General features: G+C 38.0%; 1 protein-coding gene across 3 annotated transcripts in view; it reads left to right on the top strand.

Moving 5' to 3' along the window:
• The window catches only part of LOC108695735 (microtubule-associated serine/threonine-protein kinase 4-like), a 360,023-nt gene that overhangs the window by 158,033 nt on the left and 174,873 nt on the right, over positions 1 to 27,117 (top strand). For all 3 annotated transcript variants that reach the window (XM_041569085.1, XM_041569088.1, XM_041569100.1), the window contains one exon: positions 26,501 to 26,532. In XM_041569085.1, the coding sequence (XP_041425019.1) occupies positions 26,501 to 26,532 (32 nt within the window). The remainder of the gene's footprint in view (positions 1 to 26,500; positions 26,533 to 27,117) is intronic.

Here is a 27,117-nt window from a genome sequence, read left to right as displayed (position 1 = left end):
GAGAATATTACATGTTGCTGTTCTTGCAGCCCAGTGCAGCCACCTGATGATCTTATTAGGAGTCTTTATGGAGGGTTCATGTTCTCAGTAATCAGAACTGGAATTGACACCAGGTCCAGCATTTGAAATCCAGTTGTTAGCTGCTATTGAGCAAGCGGAGTGTAAAGTAAACAAATTCCCTATGAATTGTGCTTCTGTAAAGATGACAAAACATCCAATATCCTGACTTTGGGTCCCTTTTTTTTATTATAACTTACTCTGTATTCCCATTCACACCCCAAGACACACATCCAAAATCACTACCATAGCATACATGCATGTGCAGTAGTGATGGGCGAATTTCTCCCGTTTCGCTTCTCTGAAAAATTCACGAATTTCCCTCATCGATTTTGATGCCGGCATTAAAGTCAATGGGCGTCCTAATAGTGTTGCCGTACGACGGTTTTGATGTAAGCGATTTTTCTGATGCACGTCCAAAGTTTTTTGACGCTGGCGAATTTTCGCCAATTTATTTGCCGGCGTGAAACATGGAAATTCGCAGCGAATTTGTGCCTGGTGAATTTATTCGCCCATAACTAATGTGCAGCAGATTTCCCTGCTCACCCAACTGGTATTGCGGAATGTTTCCCAATATTCATGATGATGAATAATAGTGGCATCATATTCCTGCACAGTTGGTGAATTTTTTCATCTCAAAAAAAATTTTTTTTTTAACTAGAAAACTCAAGGAGGAAAAAATACTCTAATTGTTACATTTGTATTATACTCCGATGCTGCAAAAAGCCAGAATCCAAAGATCCTCCATTTCAGACCTGTTGAGGTCCTGTATAAGTTAATGGAAGAGGCATCTATTTCAATTTAATTTTTAGTGGTCTATGCTGAGTTTAGCCCAAAAATTCGACTTTTTCGGGCAAAAACTCGAACAATTTGAGCAATTCTGGAAAAAGCCCAGAAAATTGCAGTTTGGTAGTGTTTTTTTTAAATAAAATATGAGATAAATTCAGATTTTAGTAAATAACCTCCATAATGTCCATATACTATATAGTATATACTATGTCATCAAGCCCAGTGAACACAACTGGCATCTTCAGATGTGTGATCTTCTACTGAAGCCCTTAGTGAAGTGTCTGATACAGCAAATCAGTGACTGTAATCGCAACAGCAATAAATATAGGCAGATGTATAAAAAAGAAACCCGCTTTGTTTCTTTAGCGCATATTAAAAGGGATGTAAACCCTAATGTTAGATTTTGCATGATAAAAGCAAACTTAATTATAAGCAGTAGATATTAATTACACATTTCAGTGATTTGTTTTGTTTTTTAAAAGTTTTTGTTAATTCAATTTATATTTCTGCATGTCCTTTGCTCTTCTTTCTACTGCTGGTTCTGAATACACGTCGCTGAACCCACAGGGTAGCAGCCTATTCCCATAATTCCTTGCATGCCCTGTGTGCAAGGCTTTGTGGGAAATGGAGTCTTGTGGTAGAAGATTGATTGGCCACTACTGCTGCATTGTTTTAGCGGCACATGGTTTTCTAGTAGACTTAAGGTATGGAGATTCAAAATACAGAAAGATCCATTATCCGGAAAACTACAGGTCCTGAGCATTCTGGATTACCGGTCCCATACCTGTGGTAGGTTTTGGTGAGGCATTGCTAATATGGGTAATACAGGTGCGTTTGACCCCTATGCTTTGTTCTAACCAAACACCTTTAAACCAAACCCTACCCACTGTCCATTCACCCTGCCCATAAACACGCAACACCTGCCTTTTTCCCTGGCTCTATTCTTATATTATTTCATTTATTTGCACCATTATGCCCTTTTTTCTTCCATCTAGAGAGTTTTACTTCAGAACAGAACCAGTACCATTCCCAGGAATAAGTGGCAGAGCCTGACCCACACAATAAATGACCACAATAAACCCAGAAATTTCTACTTTTAAACAAGCCTTTTAGCAAAAATACGGTAAAACTAGAAAAGAATCACAATTAGGTGTATAAAAGTCACAGAGCAATAACTAAGGGGCAGATTTATTTCCTCTATAAATCTACAAGTCCTAGATGAGTGTTTTGTGACAATAGGTAAGCTAAAATGCTAACATGATGAATGCCAGCCATGGAAAATCAGCTTTTTATCTGAAAAAGCCATTATACCTTATTCTCATTCACTAAACGGCACATTCCCTGGATAAGGTACCTTCAAACTGCTGTGCTCGGCAGGGTAATATAAAAATCATTTTGGAGTCTTGTTGCTGACAGACTTGAGAATGTTACATTATTATGAAGCCTAGAAATTGGAGCACCACAAACCCATTTTGGTACAATGTTTTCAAATGCAGTCGTTCTGAGGCAGGTAAACAACAAGCAGAGAGAGTGACATGGAATATTTATCTGTGGGGGGCTTTCTGCTTAACTCATCCCAAGCTTTCAGAAATAAACTCATTATTTGCCATATGAAACAGTAGAAAGCAATATTCATATACAGGTATGGGAACTATTATTTGGAATGCTAGGGGCCTGGGGGATAATTTGGATCCTTATAGCTCCCATTAGGTCTGCAGTTACCATCAAGTACAGGTATGGGATCCATTATCTGGAAACCCCTGCACTGAATTAAAAGAAGGCTATCTCCCATAAATGATTTTATTCTTCTCTGTATTAATAAAACAGTAGCTGGTACTTGATCTCAACGACGATATAATTGATCCTCATTGGAAGCAAAACCACCCAATTGGGGTTATTTAATGTTTAAAGTTATGGAGATCCAAATCACAGAAAGATCCCGTATCCGGAAAACCCAAGATCCTGAGCATTCTGGATAACAGGTCCCAAACCTGTCCAAGGTACAGATATAGGATCAGTTATCCGTTAAAGGTCTGAAGATGTCTCCCATAGACTCCAGTTAAATAAAATAATTCAATATCTGTAGTAACAAAACTGTATCCTAACTAAAATATATTTAATCCTTATAATGTTTTGGGTTTATTTAATATTTAAAGGAAAACTATACCCTCAAAATGAATACTTAAGCAACAGATAGTTTATATCAAATTGAATGACATATTAAAGAATCTTACCAAACTGGAATATATATATTTACATAAATATTGCCCTTTTACATCTCTTGCCTTGAACCACCATTTCGTGACTCTATCTGTGCTGCCTCAGAGATCACCTGACCAGAAATACTAAAACACTAACTGTAACAGGAAGAAGTGAGGAAGCAAAAGGCAGAACTCTGTCTGTTAATTGGCTCATGTGACCTTACATGTGGTTTGTATGTGTGCACAGTGAATCTTACGATCTCAGGGGGCGGTCCTTACCCAATGGCACATACTACTAAAAAAGTATATTATTATGATAATGGTTCATTTACATGAAGCAGGATTTTACACATGAGCTGTTTTACTCAGTGGGGCTCATTTATCAACACTGGGCAAATTTGCCCATGGGCAGTTACCTATAGCAACCAATCATGGATTAGCTTTTTGAAATCAGCTGCAAGTAGAACAATGAATGCGGCAATTTGATTGGTTGCCATGGGTTACTGCCCATGGGCAAAATTGCCCAGTGTTGATAAATGACCCCCAGTGTCTTTTAATAGAGACCTACATTGTTTGGGGGGTATAGTTTTCCTTTAAATGCTTTTTTAGCAGAATTATGGCATAAAGAAAATTTTGGAAAGAACCCTTATCCGGATAACCTAGAGTCCCGATGATCCTGGATAACAGGTCCCATATCTCTTCTGGTTTATTATTACAGAGAAATAGGAACTCATTTCTAAAAATTGGAACACTTTGATTTAAATGGAGTCTATGGAAGATGACCTTCCTGTAATTCTGGATAAGGGACTTCTGGATCAGGGAAATGTACAGGGATAACATTTATAAAGTTTAATTGGCTATACTTAATTCCTTGGCAGCAGACTCCAATCGCTGGTGGAAAGAAGGTCAGACTTTATTTATTCCCTCGTGTCTGCTTGAAAAATAGTGTTGAATGTGTATGAGGAGGCAGACATTCCGTGGCCCTTTATATTGGGCAGAGACAAATGATCTGCTATCAGCAAAACATTTAGAAATAATATGACTTGAATCAAACAAAATCAAAACAAAAGCAGAAAGAACAATGTTTGATAAAGCTGCAAATTACTGGAAGGATCCCGGAGATGTTGTGCCCAGGGGGTTTAATTACACCTCAGTGTGGCTGTTGATGTCGAGTACTTTAGGCAGCCCTATTACGATGCCGTTTAGACAGAGCACACCGTTCTTTTCTCCAGTAAAAAGTTAATTACCTATGGGCTTTGTAATGGGGTGGGAAGAAAGAGTTGCACTTGCACCAAAGAAAAATTAAATGAAATTCATAAAATAAAATTGGTTTGTGGTGCGGTTTGCTTTCAGCTTTTAAGCACAATAGTGATATTTAAATGAGAATGTACAGGTGCTAGGTGCAGTTGCTTTTTAATTCAATTGCATATTTTACACTCTGCCCAGAAAATGTCACCCCCGAATCCTCACGTCCCCAAGGTACGTCTTAGAATGTATGAGGCGCTAATAAACAGGAGTGTACTTCTATACAGAAACCAAGCTAAAGGCCATGGTAAAGAATATGCAAATCAAGTGTTTTATCAGTTTACAGGCACTAAACCATCGTCCCAGGTGCCCCCTGTTTAACCACAAGTTTGCAGGGCTGAAAGGAAACCGTGCCCTTTTGTTTGCAGCCATCAAATCCATTAGTTTGCATGCTATTTAAGGGGTGGTTCACCTTCGAATTAACTTTTAGTATAATGGGGAGAGTGATATTGAGAGATAATTTGCAATTGGTTTTCATTTTTTATTTGTAGTTATTTAGCTTTTTATTCAGCAGCTCTCTAGTTTGCAATGTCAGCTCTCCGGTTGCTAGGGTCCACATTAACCTACCAACCATGCGTTAATTTGAATAAGAGACTGGAATACGAATCGAAGAGTGCCTGAATAAAAAAATGAAAAATCAATGGGGTCAATGACCCCCATTTGAAAGCCGGAAAGAGCCAGAAGAAGAAGGCAAATAATTCCTTATTTATTTTTTTATAGATTTTGAAGAGCAATTGAAAAGTTGCTTAGAATTGGCCATTCTGTAAAATACGAAGAAACCACTCCTTTAAAGGGGTTGTTCGCCTTCAAACAACTAGTTGATTTCAGATAGATCTTTTTCCAATGACTTTCTATTTTCTATGTGTCACCGTTTTTCTAATATTAAAGTGTAAATTGTAACTTTTCACCTTCTAAAGTAGCTCTGGGAGGGGGGGGTCGCTGACCCTGTAAACTGTTCTAAATTGATACATTTAGTTGATACATTTCTTCTGAGCAGAATCTCTGGGTTTCATTACAGGCAGCTGTTGAATTGATACAATAGTTGCTAATACTCCAGAGATGCTGCTGAGAAATGTATCAACTCAATGTTGCAAAATTGTAACAGTTCAGCGTCTGCACCTGAATTACTGAGCTGCCAGACTCAAACACCAGAGACACGAACATTCAACTTTAAACTTAGATTTTGGAAAAACAGTAAAAAAATAAATAATGGAAAGCAATTGGAAAAAAGTCTTCTTATTTCTGGGGAACTATTTGAAAACAACTGAAGAAAAAAAAAAAAAAAGGGTTTGGAAGGTGAACAACCCGTTTAAGCAGGGACAATTTTTGGGCAGGGTGCAGAGGGCAAGTGCATTTTTCCTTTTGCACTAGTGGGCACACGTAGCAACAAAGTAGCAATGTTGTGCTGTAACACATATTTTGTATATTTAGTATTTGCTTGAGGGTAATGTAAGTTGGGGCTCTCCATCTCTTTTTGATTTACAACATCCTGCATGCACCATCAACCTACGATGGCTGGAGGTTTGCCATTTTGACACCCCTGATTTACAGAATTTTCCCTTAAAGGAAAAATGTTCACCTTTGAGGTAATTTTTAGTATGATGTAGAGAGTGATATTCTGGGACAATTTGTAATTGGTTATCATTTTTTTTTATTATGTATGGTTTTTAAGTTATTTAGCTTTTTATTCAGCAGCTCTTCAATTTGTATTTAAAGCATCGGGTAACTAGGGTCCAAATTCCTCTAGCAACCATGCATTGATTAGAATAAGAGACTGAAATATGAATAGGAGAGGCCTGAATAGAAAGATGAGTAATAAAAATTAGCAATAACAATACATTTGTAGCCTTATAGAGCATTTGTTTTATAGAAGGGGTCAGCAACGCCCTTTTGAAAGCTGCAAAGCGTCAGAAGAAAAAGGCAAATAATTATAAAACTATAAAAAAAAAAGAAAACCAATTAAAATTGCTTAGAGGTGACCATTCTATGACATACTAAAAGTATTTAGAACTTTAAGAATGAGGTCTCAGCCTTCCTACATTTTCTGGGTCCTGTAATCTGGCCAGATTTGTGTAGATGCCAAAATGGCATAGTCCTAGGGCATGATTTGGGGGGGGGGGTAGGGTTGCCACCTGTCTGGTTTTCGATAGGGTCTTTAAAATAAATTTTGAGGAGATTAGTCAATCGGTGATCACTAGGGATGCACAGATTCCAGGATTCTGCCTTTTTCAGCAGGATTCTGCCTTTTTCAGCAGGATTCTGCCTTTTTCAGCAGGATTCGGATTCTGCCCACCCAAACCGAATCCTAATTTTCAAATGCAAATTAGGGGCAGGGAGGGAAATTGCCCTGCTCCTGATGTCATCCGCCCACCCCCAATGTCACAAGGCCTGGCCCTGACTTCCCCAGGCCTGCCCCCTGCTCGGTCTGCCTATTGGCAGAAGGTGGCGACCCTAGGTGGATGGGGGCTTGCTGGCCAGTTGCATCTGCTGCCTAATTTGAGAACTTAATGCTGAAAAAGCTGTGCACACTCGCGAGGGGGAGTGGGAGCAGATGGCTGAACAGGCCCGTCATAGGGGAACAGGAATGTGGGAGAAGAAGAACTATATGTTCTGTTAACCAACAGACAATTCATATCCAAATAAGTCAACTATAAAGGAATCTTGTTAAAGTGGCATTATATATCCATATGTTATTTGTACATTGAGCCACCATTTTGTGACGCTCAGTGTATTACTCCCTGATCACCTGACAGGAAATAATGCAGCTCTAACTGCAACAGCAAGAAGTGTGGGGTTAAAGCATGGACTCTTTTCATTCATTGGCTGATGTAATCTAGCATATTTGTGTGTTTTTGGTTTGTGTGAGGCACGGTGCCTTATATAAGCCAGGGAAGACTTAAGGACAGGTATTCGTTATCTGGAAACGCGTTATCCAGAGAGCTTCAATTATTTGAAGGCCATCTCCTGTAGACACTGTTTTAATTAAATAATTCAACATTTTAAAAACGATTCCCTTTTTTTGGGTAATAATAAACAGTACCTTATACATGATCCCAGCTAAGGTACAATCAATCCTGTTTGGAAACAATCCTTTCGAGTGTAATGTTTAAATTATTTTTTAGTTATCATTTTATCCAGAATGTTCGGGACCTGGGTTTTTCCGGATAATGGATCTTCATATCTTAAGATCGCATTTGCATAAAATGTGACGGCCTTTCAGAGCTTTCTGTATAATGGGTTTCCAGATAATGGATACCATACTGTACTATAAAATGGTGTTTTAAACATAGGCTCTTCTATATAATGTATAATCCAATGTTCAGGCATATGGCTCAGGTCAGTGCAGGCTTCTGTGTAGACTACAGTATGTGAATTTGTATAATTGATAGATTGTGAGGTGTATGGTACATTCTTTTTATAATCAGATCAACATTGTATGGTCTGTGGCATCATGAAGACTTCTTCCCGTCATGTGCATTCAAAGGCTCACGTACATTTAATTGCAGTGCCCAGAAGGCCCCATTCATACAAGTCTTCAGCGGTTACAGAAGACAGTGTTTTCTCACTCCCGGATGTCCTCAGGAAAGGAGTCCAGGGCAGGACATGGAGGATGTTCCTGAAACGAAAAGGAAAAGTCTGGGCCGTGAGGAAAGTTGGCACCAGAACAGGAGGAAAGGGAAAAAACACAACAAAATAATTGCTGAAAACCCTTTACATACAGTAAATGTGCATTAGTTTGATTACTCCAGCTGTTTGGTTTCTGATGCTAACACAAGTTAAATGCTCATATAAGGGGGCTTTTCCATTTCTACTGTTAGTAACATGGACATTTGTCTCCATTTATTGGCTCAACGGGAATTGGAGCAGGTGATCAGGTACTAGTACATTTCAAGAAAAGGTTTTAAAATTCTAGTTTACCTACAGCCAGTTATTGGAGGGTTTGTGCCCCTAATTGGTAGCCACTAGTTGCTCAGCATTTTTGGAGATCCCCTTTTACAATCTAATCCAGGCATGTCCAAAGTCAGGCCTGGGGACCAATTGCGGCCCATTTTCAGATTTACACCGGCCCTCAGCCTCTGTCAAGAAATTAATAATAATAATAATGTGGCCCGCCAGCACAGTACGATAAGGAATTGCGTAGATGTATGGGTGGACGGTGCGTCACTACGTGCCAGTACGTGTCTATTGCCAACATCTTCAGCACACAGGCAGCAGTATAGACGATCATTTCACTAAATATGCCCAAATATTACTGCTACGGCTACACGAATTCTTGTCTAAATGAGGAGCGGAGAATAAGTCCAAACAGACTTCAGTTCTCCACTTCTTAAACGCCGTGTACGCGTCCATCTCCAGGAGTGAATGATCCTGATCACAAGCTAGCGACCTCGGAATGGATGTCAGGCTGCATGGTTGGCCCCCACACGTTTTCACCTCACCAAATCTGGCCCTGGTTGCAAAAAGTCTGGACACCCCTGATCTAATCCATGAATTTAAATCATTGTTTTTTTATAAAGTTGCAAATATTTGTTGAATACTATTTCCATTGTAGTGCCTCATATTTGGTTATTTACATGTAAAATGTATCAGCCTCAAGTTATTGATACTGGTACAGGTAGGGGATCTGTTATCTGGAAACTCATTATCCGCAAAGCTCCATATTATGGAAAGGCCTTCTCCCATAGAATCCATTTTATCCATTTTTTTAAAAAAAATTATTTCCTTTTTCTCTGTTTTAATAACACAGGACCTTGTATATTTATGCCCAATGCTTCTTTATTTCAAAATTATGAAATGGGGTATAAATGTACTTAGTCACTATATTCATTTATCCTTGAGAAAGGCCATAAGGTGGGCCCGAAATGTTGGATGTACAGATGCCCATAATAAAAATAATTTGATTTGCAACAAACTGGAGTGCGGGTCCTTCTAAATGTTTACATGTTTGTTTGACCCTGCACCTGCAATTGTTAAAATAATCCGGCATTAGAGTGCAGCTGCTAAAGAATGAAAATTACACACACACACACTCTTGATGCACCATTTAGGGATCTTTTTGATATTCTGTTACCCACTCTTGTCTTGGATAGCTTGGTACCCCCCTCTAGATTGTACTTATTTGTGCTAGTTTGCTTTCCTAACTATTCCTGCATATTCAGACTGGCACCACACTATAGAGTGGATTCCCTGGCCCTCACTGTTCAGCCTGCTGTCCTTCTATTGGTTTTAGCCATAGTGATAGCTTGCAGTAAACTGACTCTGTGTATGTGGTTTACATTGATCTGACTTGCTTATTATATACATTATATAGGCAGACAGACAAGCAGGAATAGGAGCACTCCCAAATGTAAAATCGATTGCCCAGTTGCTTAAGCAAATAGGACTTGTTATCATGAATAAAGTTGATCCAGGGACTAGTCCAATTGCCATTTTGGAAGGATTTTTTCCCCCCAATGTGGCAAATTGGAGAAGCTTCAGATGGGTTTTTTTTGCCTTCCTCTGGAAAAACTGGCAGATAGGCAGGTTAAAAAAGTTAAAAGGTTGAACTTGATGGATGTGTGTCTTTTTTTTCAACCTAACTTACTAATAATGGTGTGGCCCTCAGTATCTATTTAAGTAAACCAAATCAACACTCTTGGCTTACCCTTTGAGGCAAAACCATTATTCATGATATACAAACATATCATTATTCATGATATACACACATATAAATAGTGAATTATATACCCTCTGTTTTAAAATATTAGGATAGTATGTCACCAGAGATCCATGTCCATATAAAAGCACAAGGCTGAAGGTTGAGAGTGCAGGACATGGAACTCCAAGTTGACATGTAAGATCTTCATTTAGTATATGTGTGTGTGTGTTTATACATTTATATATACATTTGTAGACAAATAAGGGCTTTGATTGCCCCCAATAAGCCCCAATAAGGACTGGCAGCCTACAGGAGGCTCTGATTGACTATACACCTGGTTTTATTCAACCAAAACTTGTCTCCAAACCTGGAATTGAAACAGAAGCACCTGCTTTAAGGCCACAGTGAGCAACGTCCAAGGGGTTGGTGAAATGTTGCTTGCGAGCCACTGGTGGGGGATCACTGGCATAGATTATTAATTCCTAGTTTATTATTAAACTAGTTTATAGTCAAACTATTCAGCACATAAATCTTACTTAAAACTATAGCCAAATTATAAGGAAAGTTTATCCCAAATAGGAGCTATAGTACCGTTTGCTGTTATAAAAGAGCAACAAAGTGACCTAGTTCTTCATATAATGCTACAAACCAAAAGGATAGTGCCATTGAATTGGATTCTCTGAATGGGAATGTTCTTTTCAGCCCTAAATGTGGCGAAGGAGGGGGCAGTAACTTCTGGCCATTTTCTCTCGGTGTGTTTTGTGCCAAGTTGGCTCCCTTTCTGTCAGAGGCAGGCACTTCTTGTGACACATTTCACTGATGTTTCAGGCAATGAGGGCTCTGAATAACATTTGTTTCCCACCAATTCTTTCCCAGTAAACAGATTTGAGCTCAAGGGAGTTCATGTTTTATCCTCCTTTCAAACACATCCACAAAAAAAATTGACTCATTTCCTCGGAATTTCTGTGACAAAATGAATGGAGTTAGCGCTGTTGCTCTAAGCAAATGCACCTTCGGGTTTGTTTTTCTGTCTTTGTTTTCTCTTTTTCCTTTCATGAGCGTTATCTCTGTCTCGGTGATTGCAGGTTTTTTGTTTTACTGCTTTCCTTTACGTTGTCCCCAATTTAAATTTGGCCAATGAGCACCAAAGAACGTTGAGAAAGAGAAAAACCAGCTGGAGATGAATGAATCCATAATAATAGAATCAGGATGAATGACTTGCCTCGTAATAAAACAGCACCACCTGGTTCATTCCTTCACAAAGTGCAATACCGCAATCTGTTAGTTGGGTATATTTGGCCCGGCAGCTGTAGCACAGAATAAAAAGGGTATTAATCATTGTGGTAATATGGAGGATATAGGCTGGTATCACAATCTGTGAGGGCTTTTATTAGGTGAAATAGTCAACGATTGTCATGTTGTATTACACTAATGTAACGGTAATAATAGACCAGTGTATTGGAGATCACATTTTCTCTGGGAGCAGAAAACAAATCAGTATTCAGTCCAGCAGGGTTGTGACTGCTAGACTTAATACTAGACTTAATACTAGACTTAATACTAGACTTAATACTAGACTTAATACTAGACTTAATACTAGACTTAATACTAGACTTAATACTAGACTTAATACTAGACTTAATACTAGACTTAATACTAGACTTAATACTAGACTTAATACTAGACTTAATACTAGACTTAATACTAGACTTAATACTAGACTTAATACTAGACTTAATACTAGACTTAATACTAGACTTAATACTAGACTGAATACTAGACCCCAATAAACAATTATTTGTTTTATAGTTAAGGGACCGTAATATTAACTTGTACATTTCTGATATAATCGGGTAGTCCAGCTGGACCTTACCTCTGAGCTCTGTTATATAATATATATATATATATATATATATATATATATATATATATATATATATATATATATATATATATATATATATATATATATATATATATATATTCATTTTTTTAAGTGCATTCTACAAAATAATTGTTAATATTGAACCCATAGCAGCCTGTGCCATGGACAAGATTTCTGTAGGGGTCCATACAGTCTACTGGTTATGCATTCCAATAAAGATGTAGCTTTAAAACTTGGATAAATCTTTGGGGTCTGTTTGCTAATTTTTTTAACTTGCAAATTAAATGTTTGATCATATTCTATACATATTAATATATTACAGGTATGGAATCCATTATCCAGAAAGCTCCAAATTATGGGAAGGCCATTTCCCATAGACTTCATTTTAATCAAAAAAATGTAATAATATTTCCTTTTTCTCTGTGATAATAAAACAGTAGCTTGCACTTGATCCCAACTAAGAAATAATTCATCCTTATTGGAGCCAGAACAATCCTATTTGGTTTTAATTAATGCTTAAATTATTGGTAAACAGACTTAAGGTTATCCAAATTACGGAAAGATGCCTTATCCAGAAAACCCCAGGTCGCAAGCATTCTGGATAGCAGATCCCAGACCTGAACTTCTATTTTATAAATTCTGCAACATTTTAAATTGGAGTTTGAGCTAATTTTTAACCAACAATTCTTCAGTCAGTTTAAAGGATTTATGTTTTCCCCATTTCAAAGATCAATAGTTATGATTATATACAAGGTATTACAAAGTCAACTTGTTCGTGTCTTTTATTGTTTGCGTTAGATCGCAGGATGTCCAAATGCAACGAAACGTCTTAGGGATAATCTTCTTATCCTGGAGGATGTTTTTCATTTGACAAACATTGGGTCCAAAGTGCCTTGAGTCCCGTCTGTTACATTATTTCGTGTTTCAGCATATCATCTATCTAGACACTGAATGCAATAAAACTTTTCAGGGACTGTCCTCTCATCCAGGAGGAGGTCAAGGTCTCCTTTTTTGTTGTTGACATTGTTCTGCTACCAGCAGTGGCTCACTAATCAATCTTCTGAATCTTCAGTCAATCGCTCTTCAGTCTTCTAGAATATCATGGGAAACAGCCACATCCAAAAAAAACATTTTCTATATTATCTGGGTGCAGATTAATGACTGTGTCTATCAGAAAAAAAATTAAATTCCCTGCCTTCATTATACCCACCTAGCTATCTGCCTCGTCAGAATTCTCCTTTTCAAAACACCTAAAAACATAGTTGGAAATGACAAAACATCTACCTAAGGTGCCAAGTTTGGTTATGCTTTCTATTTGCATTGAAGAGCTGAGTACATGCCCGTGTAGCTCACTAGTTGCATTGCAGCTTTCCATAGTATTGGAGAACTACTCAGCAGTTCATTGTGAGCAAAGGCAAGTTTTGCAGGAAAACCACATGCACTGCCAATCCGAGCCTCCTAGTCTACATAGGAACTACTAATAGCCAATCACAGCCCAAAGTTGGCATCCCCATGAACTCTTTGCATGCTCGTGTTGTTCTCCAACTTTCTTTACATTCGAATGTGGCTCACGGGTAAAAAAGGTTGGGTACCCCTATTCTACAACTTTAGTGTGGGTAGAATAAAAGATCACAGCTTCAGTTTGAATAGAATTAGAGTCTTGACAGTCTACTGCAGGGATCCCCAACCTTTTGAACCCGTGAGCAACAAAGAAGTAAAAAGAGTTGGGGAGCAACACAAGCATGAAAAATGTTCTTGGGCTGTCAAATAAGTGCTGTGATTGGCCATTTGGTAGCCCCTATGTGGATTAGATTGGCCATTTGGTACCCCCTAATTGGATTACAAACCTACATTGAAGCTCTATTTGGCAGTACACCTGTTTTTTATACAACCAAAACTTGCCTTCAAGCCTGGAATTCAAAAATAATCACCTGCTTTGAGGCCACTGGGAGCAACATCCAAGGGGTTGGAGAGCAACATGTTGCTCACGAGCTGCTGGTTGGGGATCACTGGTCTACTGTATGCCAAAGAATGTGAGGTATTCATAGTGCGGGTCCCCATTATTCCTACTGACGTTCCCTCTCACTTCAAGCATTTACAATTGCCAGTGCATAGGTTGCATTTGCATTGCCCATCTATGAAACTCAAGGGCCGTCTCTTAAAATTGACACCATTAGCCTACAGATTCCCTTCTCTTCCAATGGTCAGCTTTAGGTTGGTATCACAAATCATTTGTATATCCTTGCCACTGATTCCAAAACTAGAAAAATGGATTGATTCTCTTTAAAAAAGTGTTTTACAGTGGAGACTGCTTTTTTGCTCTTAAATAAAATGAGCCACACTCTTGATAAATAATGTATGCAAAGCCTGGAAAGATGGTTTTAAATATTATTGGGTATTTAGGTTACCAGCAACACCAGCTGCACAAGGAGCCTGTTTATTTTTACCCTGGCTATTTCTGTATATTCATTAGAAATCTCCAATCATCATTATGCAATAAGCCTGAGGAAGTAAAAAAACATTATTTTGTTGTGCTTTATTAAAGAGAGGATTATTTGGTATCCCGATGTTGCAGTTGCTTTGATACTGTGTTCCAGCTGCCATCATGGTCGTTTCCTTCAGGAACTGAGATCTATCTATGATATCGGCAGCTGGTGTTCAACCAATCTAAGAAAATGTTTTTGTTCCATACTGGGCTCTTATCCTAGAGCAGCTTTACAGGCAATATGGGGATCAAGAAACATTTAGTTTAATGATATTTTGAGTAGTTCTTCAATGTTTGGGGGTTTCCTATCAAAAGTCTCTTATGGAGAAGCTGTGTCTCTTGAGTTATGTTGTAAGAAGTTGCTAAGGAAACACATGTTGTGCTGTTTTAGTTTCCACATATTGTGATATGAATAACAGTGCAAGTAGTAGTGCACATTCATACATACTAACTCCTGTTGAGCCATTGAGTTGGGACATTCATAGCCTCGGCTATCTGCACCTAGCTCCCACAAGTTCATGTTCATGGCAGAAAGCAGTTATTGTTGCCTGAATAATATTTTCATAACCTTGTTGTCTCTGCTTATCCTTACATGGAGGATTCTGTTTTCTGTTGTGTGTCTTTTTTCTTTAATTTTTAGAGATTTATTATACCCCAAAGCTGTGAAAAAATCAAAATTCAAAAATACTCCATCTCAAACCTGTCTTGGTCATGTAAAAGTCAATAGCAGATGTCCCTGAAGTTGTTTCTTGACGTTGTGATCAGCGATACATAATTCGATAAAGTTGAGGTTTTCTTTGAGATCATCTGAAAAAGTCGAATTTTCACAGCGAAATTGCGATAACATTTTTCAAAAGAGTCAAAAATATAGTTTTCGGAGCATCAAACGTACGATACGGATTGACCCTCGATTTTGTGACAATGTTTTGTTGGTCCGACTTTTTCTACACAAATTATTGATAAATGAGTTCAATTTGTGGAAGGGAGTTCCAGAAATATAATTTGAGTTTTAAAAACGAGTTGACTACATTATGTACAGGTATGGGATCTGTTATCCAGAATGCTTGGGACCTCAGGGTTTCTGTAATTTGGATCTTCGTGCCTTAAGTCTACTAAAATAAGATTTAAACATGAATTAAACCCAGTAGGATTATTTTGCCTTCAGTAAGGATTAAGTATATTTTAGTTGGGATCAAGTACAAGCTACTGTTTTATTATTAATGAGAAAAAGGAAATCATTTTTAAAAAATTTGGATTATTTACATAAAATGGAGTCTATGGCAGACAACCTTTCTGTAATTTAAAATTTTCTGGATAACTGGTTTCCGCTAGGGATGCACCAAATCTATGATTTGGTTCGGGATTCGTCATTTTTCAGCAGGATTCAGATTTGGCCGGATCTTTCTGCCCGGCCGAACCGAATCCGGATCTTAATTTGCATATGCAAATTAGGAGCAGGACTTTTTGTCACAAAACAAGTAGGTAAATTTTTTTCCCTTCCCACCCCTAATTTGCATATGCAAATTAGTATTCAGTTCGGTATTCGTCTGAATCTTTTGCAAAGGATTCGGGGGTTGGGCCATATCCCAAATAGTGGATTTGTTGCATCCCTAGTTTCCGGATCACCTACCCCATACCTGTACATTAATATAGTTAAGGGTTGTGGAGCTTCATTGGATTTTTATTGCCCCCCAGTCTGCTTAAACGCTCCACAGACTGCTTTATTTTACATAATCACCTTAAAGAGGAAGTTCAGGTTTCCTGGAATGATTATGGATTCTATTAGAGTCCTTTATGTATTTGGTATCATGCTAAAAGAGCATGCATGGTTTTCATTTATATTCATTACAATACAGATATGGGATCTGTTATTCAGAATACCATGGCCCTGGAGTTTTCCGTATAAGGAATCTTTCTGTAATTTGGCTCTCCATACCGTAAGTCTACTAAAAAATCATGTAAACATTTTTACCTCCAATAATGATTAATTATCTTATTTGAGGTCTAATAGAAGGCACTATTTAATAATTACAGAGAAAGAGGAAAATAATTATTAAAAATTGGATACACTCTTTATAATTAATAGCTGTGTTGTTAATCAATTGCTGAAGCAGATTTTTGCTTGAAACTGTATCAGCCACAATCCAATTACAAAAAAGGGATTTTCTTGAATTCTGTTTTAGCTTAGGGACTGTAACATAATAGAATGGGTTTTGGTTGCCCCTTGACATTCTTTGGTTGCCCTACTTCTCGTGACAGGCAGGGAATGTTTCCATTTATCACGCCGTCAAGGGAGAATCTAGGGTCGACAGTGCAGGTTGCTCTCAAGAGTAGGGCAAAGAAGGTTGCTTCCAAGAATAGGACAGTGAAAGTTGTGCATCTTCTGGGAACATATTAAGCATGATAAAACTGAGCTGGCCACTCGAAACATAAATGGATTACATGATTAAGAACAGGAAATGAATCGGTCACTTGGGGCAATTGAACCATATCCATTCTTTTACTGTATTTTGCATTCAGCTTTGTCATCTCAATGGTTACTCTTTCAATAGTTCTCTGGAGTGTTAAGGCAATTGGTAACCTCTAGGGAACAACACCAGGGTCAATTGCTGTTGTGTCTTTAAGAGAAGGAACCAGAGATATGCTCATGTTCTTTGAAGAAGTTCTGAAGCATCCAAATTCTTTGACCTCTTTGGTCTCTGTATTTAAAATGTATTTTCACGGAGGACTGTGCCAAGGTGGAAAATCTCCCACTGTCCCCCTGAAAGCCAAAAAGAAGATACTGTAAAACTGAAATTTGATTTAAATACACATCTAGTCAAAATATATCCTATTTTAAACAGATCTAATCGTTAGTTTTAAATGTTTGTTTTTTTTAAACTTTTTATTTACCATTTTGACAGTCTGTTGAAGAAGCCGATTAATCATTACACCTGTATCTTCAAGCATTGCAATACACAAATTCTGTGTCTGCAATGTGCAATCATATGTTTGTTTACAGATTGTCATATTAAGAACAGAAGAAAAAGAAAGTGAGAAAAAGAAAGAAAAAAAAAATTCAAGTAGTGAAAGAAAAGAAAAAGGAAAGAATGTAGGGAAGGAAGAATGAGAGGGGATAGGACTCACGCCGGATAAATATACATATTTACTAATTGCAATATTAAAGTTTAAATAATCATCATAATTATCATGCTGAAACAATATTTATACCATTATCAAATGTTTTGCTTTTAGTCTGTGCGACATATTTGAAGGGATTTAGGATTCACACCAGATTAACCATGGGGACCAGGTTGCATTATAGCTCTCCATGTTGTGATGTATCAATGCTGTACGTCCAATATTCTTTCCATTTGTGAGCTATAATGCATCTTGTTGCTAGACAGATTTGTGAGCACAACTTCAATTCTTTCTTTGTTAAGGAGTCAGAGTTAAAGGAAAGCAGGGTTAGCCAGGGGTTTGGATCGATAGTTTTGTCTAATAGGACACCTACAAGAGCATATATTTCTGTCCATAGGTCAGAAATTAGTGGACATTCCAACCACATATGTAGTTCATCTCCCAAGTTGTCACATCCTCTGAAGCAGTTAGGGTTGGAGCCGTAGATTTTGTTTAGTTTTGCCGGAGGGAGGTACCAGTCATACAATATTTTATAGGCATTTTCCTTAACAATTGTATTGATAGATGCCTTTGTGATATGGTTAAGGGCAATCTCCCAATGGGCCTTCTCCTGCACCCCGTTAAGTCTCCTTTCCTAGCGTTCCATATTTTTGTTTTTATCAGGGATGGCATGTGACCGGAGATTAGCATAGATCAGAGAGATTTGCCCCCTGCTACGGGATGTGATGTTTATGTTTTTTAAATCATCCAACTTCCAGTCCTGCTTCATCCTATCCTGCAAATCAAGATTCTATCTGGTTGTCATTGTCACTGACCCGCAAAGCTGCTCTGATGTTCTTCTGCTTAGGAAAAAAAAATAGAAATCTTTCTCAAATGTTTCCTGAGCAGAAGAACATCAGAGCAGCCGCTTTCTTTCTCCTGACATCTTCCTTGACTACTTGGTAGAGTCCTGCAGCGGGTCTGGTATCCGCGGGTTACCCGCATAAACCTGCAGTACCATGCGGGTTTTTCGTTGAAGTTCAAGGTGCGGGTATACCCGCGGTTCTGCGGGTCGGGCTGCGGGTCTTCTCAATATCAATATTTGCTCCTTTTTTCTGGCCACGTCCACTTCCGATGATGTAATTTCCGGTACACAATGACAACACTTCCGGTTTTACTCCCTTTTTTCTGATCATATCTACTTCCGACGATGTCACTTCCGGTTTATAATGACAGCACTTCCTGATTCTTGATGGTCAGCGGGTCGCGGGTCCGGGTTGCAGAGAAGGTACTTGCGGGTCGGGTTGCGGGTCCAAGCGGGTAAGAATGCGGGTTGCGAGTGCGGGTTGCGGATTGCAGGGTGCGGGTACGGGTCGGGTTCGGGTCCCAAAAAATGGACCCGCGCAGGACTCTACTACTTGGTGGTCAGACTGGTGGGAAAATGACCAGCAGGTGGAGCTGTTGTGACAAAATTAATTCATAATAACAGTACATGTATCCCTTAATATCCTGTAATAAAAAAATAAATAAATAATGAATGTAAAGGACAAAAGTGCTTAGAGTAGAACCTTCATCAGTTGTACATTCACTTATTTTAAAGGTTTACTTATCCTTTAAACAAAATGATGAATTTTTGCCTTGCTTCATTTGAACTTATGAGAAGCTTTTGTTGCAAAATGTCAGAGGAATATTTAAAAAGCTGTCTTACAAGCCTACTGCCCTTTTTCATTTTCATATATTTTTTTTTCCTTTTGATCCCTTTCTACAAGACTAGTACAGGTATAGGACCCGTTATCCAGAAAGCTCAGCATTATGAAAAGGCCATCTCCCATAGACTCCACTTTATCCAAATAATCCAAATGTTTTAAAGTGATTTCCTTTTTCTCTGTAATAATAAAACAGTAACTTCTACTTGATTCAAAGTAAGATATCATTAATCCTTATTGGAAGCAGAACCAGCTTATTGGGTTTATTTAATGTTTACATGATTTTCTAGTAGACTTATGGTATCCAAATTCTTTAAAGATCCATTATCCAGAAAACCCCAGGTCCCAAGCATCTGGATAACAGGTCCCATACCTGTATAAAGATTAAATAATGCAAATTCTCTATTCAATAGGAAAAATGCATCAAACCCAGTTTATGTGGCCACATTTTTGTACAGATATAGGATCCGTTATCCAGAAACCATCCAGAAAGCTCCAAATTTTGGAAACGCCACCTCCTATAGACTCATAAAAACAATACCTTATATTTGATTCAAACTAATATATAATTAATCCTTATTGGAAGCAAAACCAGCCTATTGGCTTTATTTAATGTTTACATGATTTTCTAGCAGACTTAAGGTCCAAAATTCAAATTACGGAAAGATACCTGTACAAAGTTGTGCTAATGGAATATGGATTTTGTCACAGTTTCCTATTGCATTGATGTTTATCTATCAGACATATGAGTTTTAAAATGTAATTTTTTTCCCAGAATCCTTATTTCCATATAATTCTACAATTTCCAACAGAGGAATTTTCATGGGGACAAAGTAGCTGCATTACACTTTGAGGAAATCAGATGACTTAATAGGAATGCTTGACTTGAATCACACTGGGAATATTCTCCCTTTAGTGTCAGAGGTCGCCAGAGAACTGCTTTCTAATGCATTGCAATCCCTTCTGGCACCTATGAGTTTAATAAACATCTGTCGGCAAGAATCTCACCGTTTTTTTCAGTAAATGTCTTTGAGAGGAAGCATTGTATGAAGGCTGGGGTGCAGCACGACTAAGCTAGCTACCAGCATGTGATTTTCTATATATTTCTAATTATTTGTTGAGCCCAGGGCCAAAGAGATCCCCCCCCCTCCCATGCCAAGTGACTTTGAGTCCCTCCTTCACACATATGATTTGATCATCAGATTACCCTGACCTTTTTATTTGGTTTAGCTACACATAGTGAGCTGATACAAAGTGAATGTTAGAATGTCACTGCCGGTAAAAGAGATCCTTAATAACAACCCTATCTCTATTAAAACGGTCAGAACATTTTACTGCCAGTTTAAAGGAGCTTACTAGTTTTAATGGGTAACTTCATATACTTTTGTGTCTCATTTAATTGTTTCTCTCATTGAGATAATACCTTTTATCTTTCCATTACTTAAGGGCAGAGACACACAGGACGACCAATCGCCTCTTCTTCGGACGACTAATGTCCCAGAACTGCCTCCCTGTGGCTGGAATCTAAATCGCCGGCGGGATGGCACTCGGATGCTTAGTTTTCCAAAGTCGCCCGAAGTCATCCCACACTCCTAGTGCCATCCCACCAGCAATTTAGATTCTGGGGGGGAGGCAGTTCTGGGAGATAAGTCGCCTGAAGAAGAAGCGATTTCCCTGAATCTTCTCGTCTGTCTCTGCCTTAAGAGATGCGCCTTTCATGAAAATATCTATAGTAAATCAACTGGACTTGCTGTATTTTATTTTTCTTTGAAGACTTTCACAGTCATTCAACTGACTTTCTCAATTAAGAATGACCTGTACAAAAACATTTGTGGTTATACACCCTTTCAATCTTACTCCAATCAGCATAATCTGTTTAGTAAAATCAGCATGGGGCCAGAGACCTCATGAAATTAAAGTTTTTAGGTATGGGGCTTCTTATCCAGAATGCTTGGGACATGGGGTTTCCTGATGAGGGATCTTTCCATAATTTAGGGCTCCATACCTTAAGTCTACTAAAAAAAAACATGAATTCAACCCAGTAGGATTGTTTTGCCTCCAATAAGGATTAATTATATCTTAGGTATCGAGTACACTGTATTGTTATTATTACAGAGAAAAAAAAATTATTTGATTAAAATGGAATCTATGGGAGATGGCCTTCCCGTAATTCGGAGCTTTATAGATAACAGGTTTACGGATAACGGATCAGATACTTTGTATCTGGTGAAGTCTTCAGCACAGTCAGGTATCCACAGTCTCATGCATAAAGTATGATGGGAGTAATTATTTTTTACTTTGGGCAAAACCGTAAAACTCATTATAACATTAAAAATTAAATTAAGAGTCTACACCTTTAGACACACGTCATGGTACGATATGGAATCTTTGAAGGATCACCCTTTGATCATGGAATCATCCCAATATCTAGCCACGTCACAACAGGAACAACTACAATCTGATAATGCGCCTCCCAGAAATCATCAGATTAACAGATTGCTAACCTCTTATCTGAATTAATCCTCATAAGACCCGCCCCCTCATGCTACCTGCCATAACTGAGCTGACTGTTTAAAAAGTTTGTTGAAAAGTTTTGATTTGAATGTCATAATCACTATATTCTTTGCTTTATGGAACTATGTACAAATGCTCTATGTGATTATAATCTATTATCCTTTAATAAAAACAAGTTAAAAAAAAAAAAAAAAATTAAATTAAGATTCTATTCTGGTTTAATGACATATAAAACACACCCACTTAAATATAATGATTCACTATCTAGCATTGTTACATAGCATCGATTTCCTTTCTTTTCTTAAATCCTCATCAGTGTATTTGCCGAATCTTCGTAGGCTTCTACAGTAGCAACTCCAAAAATCCATTGTTTACCTGTATTGAGACCAATTTGTCCCAGACCTCCAGAAAAGATGGCTTCCTCGAACTTCATTTTTTGCTTTATAAATATCTTATAATCAGATCCTAGGTACTACTAAACAATTTAAATTCTACACAAATCTCTATAGTATGTAGGGAGCAATGTATTTGCGGAATAAATCTTGACATGTCCAGATGTGGTCGGGTTTTGGCTGATTTTGAGCATAGTGCCTGACCATCTCTATGCGTGCCAAGTCGAGTGGGCAGTTTAGACAATTCATGCAGAAATTCATCAGATTGCAAATGATTGGACATGTTTAAAAATTATTTTTCCTGATATAGATTGTGATCACAAGTTCCATCAGCAGATAAGACACTGAAGAGCAGCTGTAGCTCTTTAGGATGTTGGCTTGAATATCTGGAAAAAGTGGGAAGAGGCCACTAGTTATGGTAGCCATCTGTTTAGCCCCCGGGCTGCCTGAATTATTAACTATCAAAAAAAATTGCGTATTTGACCAGTGACTTAATAGGACAGAAATGAATGATAATCAAGCCAGCAATCAAAAGGCTGCTATGAGTTGAACTTCTACGAGTCCTTCCACTGCAAAGAAGTTCCCAGACTTAATTATTCACTTGTTTGAAGCAGCTAAATTTAGTGGCCGATTTATAAAAAAAATCAGTAAACCTTCTAAACCAATTTCATATTTTTATTGCTTATAGGTTTTTCAACTTTTCTGGCAGATTCATTTTAAAATAAGTGAAAATATTTTTTTTAATAACTAAAAAAAAAATCATTTTATTTCAACCAGGTATAAAATTAGCATTTTTGAGAAATGTACTATTATTTGTGATATGTTTCACCCATGTAAAGATCCTCTAGAGAATAGGTGTTGTGTCACCCACATAGGGTTGCCAGCTTTCATTGGCAGGCCATTCAGAGAAGGGGGTTGAGTTGGTAACGTTGGGTGGGGGTGCAGATCAATGGCATTTAGGAATGGGTCAGTGATGGGGTGAAGATAAACAAATGTTGGTGCAGAGCACTCTGGTAGGCCACATATAGATCAGGCCAAAAATTGATGGATAAAAATAGAAAAACCTTTATTTATACAATCATCTCTAGCCTAACGCGTTTTGTTTCAGTTAGACGCTTAATCATAGTCAGTGACGGGGTGAGATCAGGCCAGAGTCCCGTCCGGGTTATGAAATCTTCGAACTAAAATTGGACAAGAGGCAACCCTAGAAAAACAGGGGTCATCCAGAAAACCCAGGTCCCAAGTAGTATGCAAAATCCCATACGTGTACATATTACATGTTGTTGTCTTGTGTTTACAGCTCTGCAGATAAAAGATTTTAAAGTGATGCAAGTGAACAATATTTGTAAATGTGCACAGGCCATTTTCATTTGCTAGTGTACTGGCCCTTTAATACCATTGTTTGAATACCTAACCTAATGCGTGTTGTACTGACGTCACAATCTCCCATATCTCTGGATTGTTTGGTAAATAAAGAAATGGTATCAGTGGGACAAAGGCAATATATTAAAAGTCTTCCAATCACTGTGAAATATTTGCTCTCTAGGGTAATAACACAAATCAGAGCCTGGGAGGTGAGATAAAAAGGCAGGAGGGGATATTAAACGGAAAGGGGAATCTTTCAAATGCTTTCTGAAGTACAAGCAAAGGAACAGAAGCTGCAAAAGGTCAATCACAATAGTAGAAATGCAGAACATAAAGGTATTTCAAATGAGAAGCTGAAACGCATCTAAAATGTATTCAATTAATAGTTATAGCATTGGAAAATTGAAGAAGATGCCCTTTAGAATGGAAGATTGGCATGCGAGGTAGCAATATTAAGGGGAAAGTAAAAGAATTGAGTATTATCTTTCTCTGTGCATATTCCTTGCACATTCACTGGGGAAAATGCTTCATTAATGCACTTGCCAGATAGATTGACTCTAAGGAAAATGCGACTGCGGGGAAAGTTTTATCTGCTGCTTGTTGCATCTTCTTTGTGTATTCCTCTTTTCTAAATAAAGTGATTGCACTGAACTGTTAAAGCAGGAAACAAATGCTGTCTCTTAAAAAGTTTACTGTGTTTATTTTTAAAAGTAAATGTAAAATAATCACCTGATCCGAAACATGTTGTGCACTTCATAATAATAATAATAATAATAATAATAAATAAAAAAAAAGATGACTTGTTGAATTAGGTGGTTCTCCAGAGTGATAATGTTGCTGATTTGTAAAACTGCTAAAACATAAAACAAATGTTGTCTCTTAAGAAGTGTATTGTGGTATATAGAAGAATTATTTTTGATTTTGTTACACACTGGAAATTCTCTCTTGAGGTTTATGGTGGCACTGCATGTTGCCAGTAGACATGAAAAGTTGCACAAATCAAAGAGAAACCCTGAAAAGGAAGTTGTATCTGTACTGTAGATTCCACGTTGGCTTCCCCACTTGCTTCTTCATTGACTAGCAGACCTTTGAAGAAAGAGACGGTCAGAAGCACGCAAGGCATTGTGGGAATTGACATTTTGGCAATATCATTAGTCCTGGTACAACATTATTTTAGCCAGTAGTTTATTGTAATTATTTAGGTGGAGGTCCACTTATGATTTGGGAGGCACAGAGCAGCACCATTGTCCTTAGGGGTGAACTGTTTAATGAGCTTTCTCTGTGGCTAAGCCCTGTCACTTGCCTCTTATTTCTTTTATTTACCCAAAGTCCCCTAAACTTGCAGTTTATGGCTCCGGTACTTATGAAGGATAATAGCAAACTGGAGAGGGAGAGTGCAGAGAAGTGTGCAACTGAACTTGGTATAGGGATTGAAGATTTAAACTATGAGAAAAGGCTGTTGGGGTTGTCTTCTCTTGAGTAAAGGTGCTTGCGAGGGGGCATGAAGACTCTTTACATTAGAGGATATTATAAACAGATAGCAGGGAATCAGTCACCCAAGCAACTCAGAAGGGCATTCCACAACCTCACTGTCCTCACCATGAAGAATAATTTGTGTTACTTCAAATCAAAGTGCTTAGACCAATTTTACATCATTTTATTTTTAAGGTTTACCTATCCTTTAAGATCCACAGTTATTATTAGGGATGCACCGAATCCACTATTTTGGATTCGGCCGAACCCCCGAATCCTTAGCGAAAGAACCGGCCGAATACTGAACGCAGACCAAATCCTAATTTGCATATGCAAATTAGAGGTGGAAAGGGAAAATATTTTTTTACTTCCTTGTTTTGTGACAGTCGCGTGACTTCCCTCCCTGCCCCTAATTTGCATATGCAAATTAGGATTCGGATTTGGTTCAGTCGGGCAGAAGGATTCGACCCGAATCGGGGTTCATTGGTAGGGTTGATGGACCCCTTAAATTATTGCTCCCTTTTTCCCTCACTCGATTAACTCACTGTTAATGTGGGATATATTTCAGATATTTTTTTCCCGTTGATTTATTTGAATTCATTGTTGCTCATGGGTTGTACCCACTGTTTCCAATAAGTGCCTGCCACGTGGCAGAGGTGCACAATCAATATGTTATGATATAGAATATTGAAGGGTCAGCACACTCTTTCATTGCGTGAATGAAGTGTCTTTATTAGTAACACAGCATCATACCTCCCAACTGTCCCTTTTTCGGAGGGACAGTCCCTCTTTTGACAGCTCAACCCGCAGTCCCTCATTTGTACTGGAAAGTTCCTCTTTTCTATGCACTGAACAGCCAGAAAAAGAAACAAAGTTTCTCACTTAATTGGCTTTTAGCAGAGAGCCCAGAACAGCTAACAGGTGCAAATAAGATACTTTGTAACAATTTTGAGACACAAAAACACAGTTTAGACAAGGAGAAATATTTTCAAACTTTCATAACCTGCCAAATTTTGTAAAACAAACATGGTAATTAGGGGGTGTGACCACAGAAAGGGGTGTGGTCAAAAAATTGCTGCGCTACGTGCGAAAAAAAAAAATTTTGTCCCTCTTTTTACTTCCAAAATGTTGGGAGGTATGCAGCATTATATCCGATGTTTTAGTCCCTCCTCGATAAAGGTCCCCAGGAGGGACCGAAACATTGGATATAATGTTGTGTTACTAATAAAGACACTTTATTCACACAATGAAAGTGTGCTGATCCTTCAATATTCTAGATATCTACTGTATGTATCTATCTTTATATATATCGTTTAATAATAAGCTGAATTGTGTCTCGCCCGCATTTGGTGAGACACAATAGAAAAGAACTGGTATTTGTTGTGTCTGTTCTGGGGTAATACACATGGAACTGGCCTGGGATTATATAAAGTAATCTTTGTTGAGAATGTCTTAAGTCTCCCCAAACACAAGAATTACCCTGTTTCTATGGAAACAATACTCCTTTTTTTTTTTGTTGGTGGGGGCTGTATAAAAGTATATCTTTTTTATACAATTTCTTTCTAACACCCTATACTTTGTTCTGTTACAGAAGGAACTGAGCCTTCCAAGACGGGGAAGCTTGTGAGTACCACGGCCGTGCATTCTCTCTCTGTTGAAATCTGACATTGAATTCATATTGATGTTTTATTCATAGAGTTGATATTGGCAGCCAAGTTACAAAACACATATGCAAAATTCAATATTACATTTTCTGATGATAATTAGCATGTGTTTACCTTACACACACAGCTGCTGCGGGGAGGAAATCTGTAATGTGTATTAAAATGCATTCATATATTAGATTTTGTTTAAATGCATGTGCCTATAAAACTCTATCCTATATGTAATGCTGCACATGTATTAAACAAAAAGATGACCTTTTGGTGCAATGATAATAATAACTGTGTTTTGCTATTGTACAACAGTCTATTTCAGTCTATAATACCTTGGAACAGACTATGAAATGTGTTATCTTATTGTCAACTATACAGCTAAAATCATGGTCTGATTTAATTGTCCGTTCCAATGGTATAAACAACCTGGAACAGAGCAGGATTACTGGGGCAGTGCACGGGCAAAATGTGTGTAAGGCTTGAACTGAGCAGGGGTGGGGCCAGGGTCAGGGCAGGCGGAGCCAAGATGTGCTTGGATCACTTTAGATCTGGC

The sequence above is a fragment of the Xenopus laevis genome, chromosome 1L (genome assembly GCF_017654675.1).
Source record: "Xenopus laevis strain J_2021 chromosome 1L, Xenopus_laevis_v10.1, whole genome shotgun sequence".
Lineage (NCBI taxonomy): Eukaryota > Metazoa > Chordata > Amphibia > Anura > Pipidae > Xenopus > Xenopus laevis.
The sequence above is the reverse complement of the archived record's forward strand: the minus strand, read 5'-3'. Positions and strand labels throughout refer to the sequence as shown.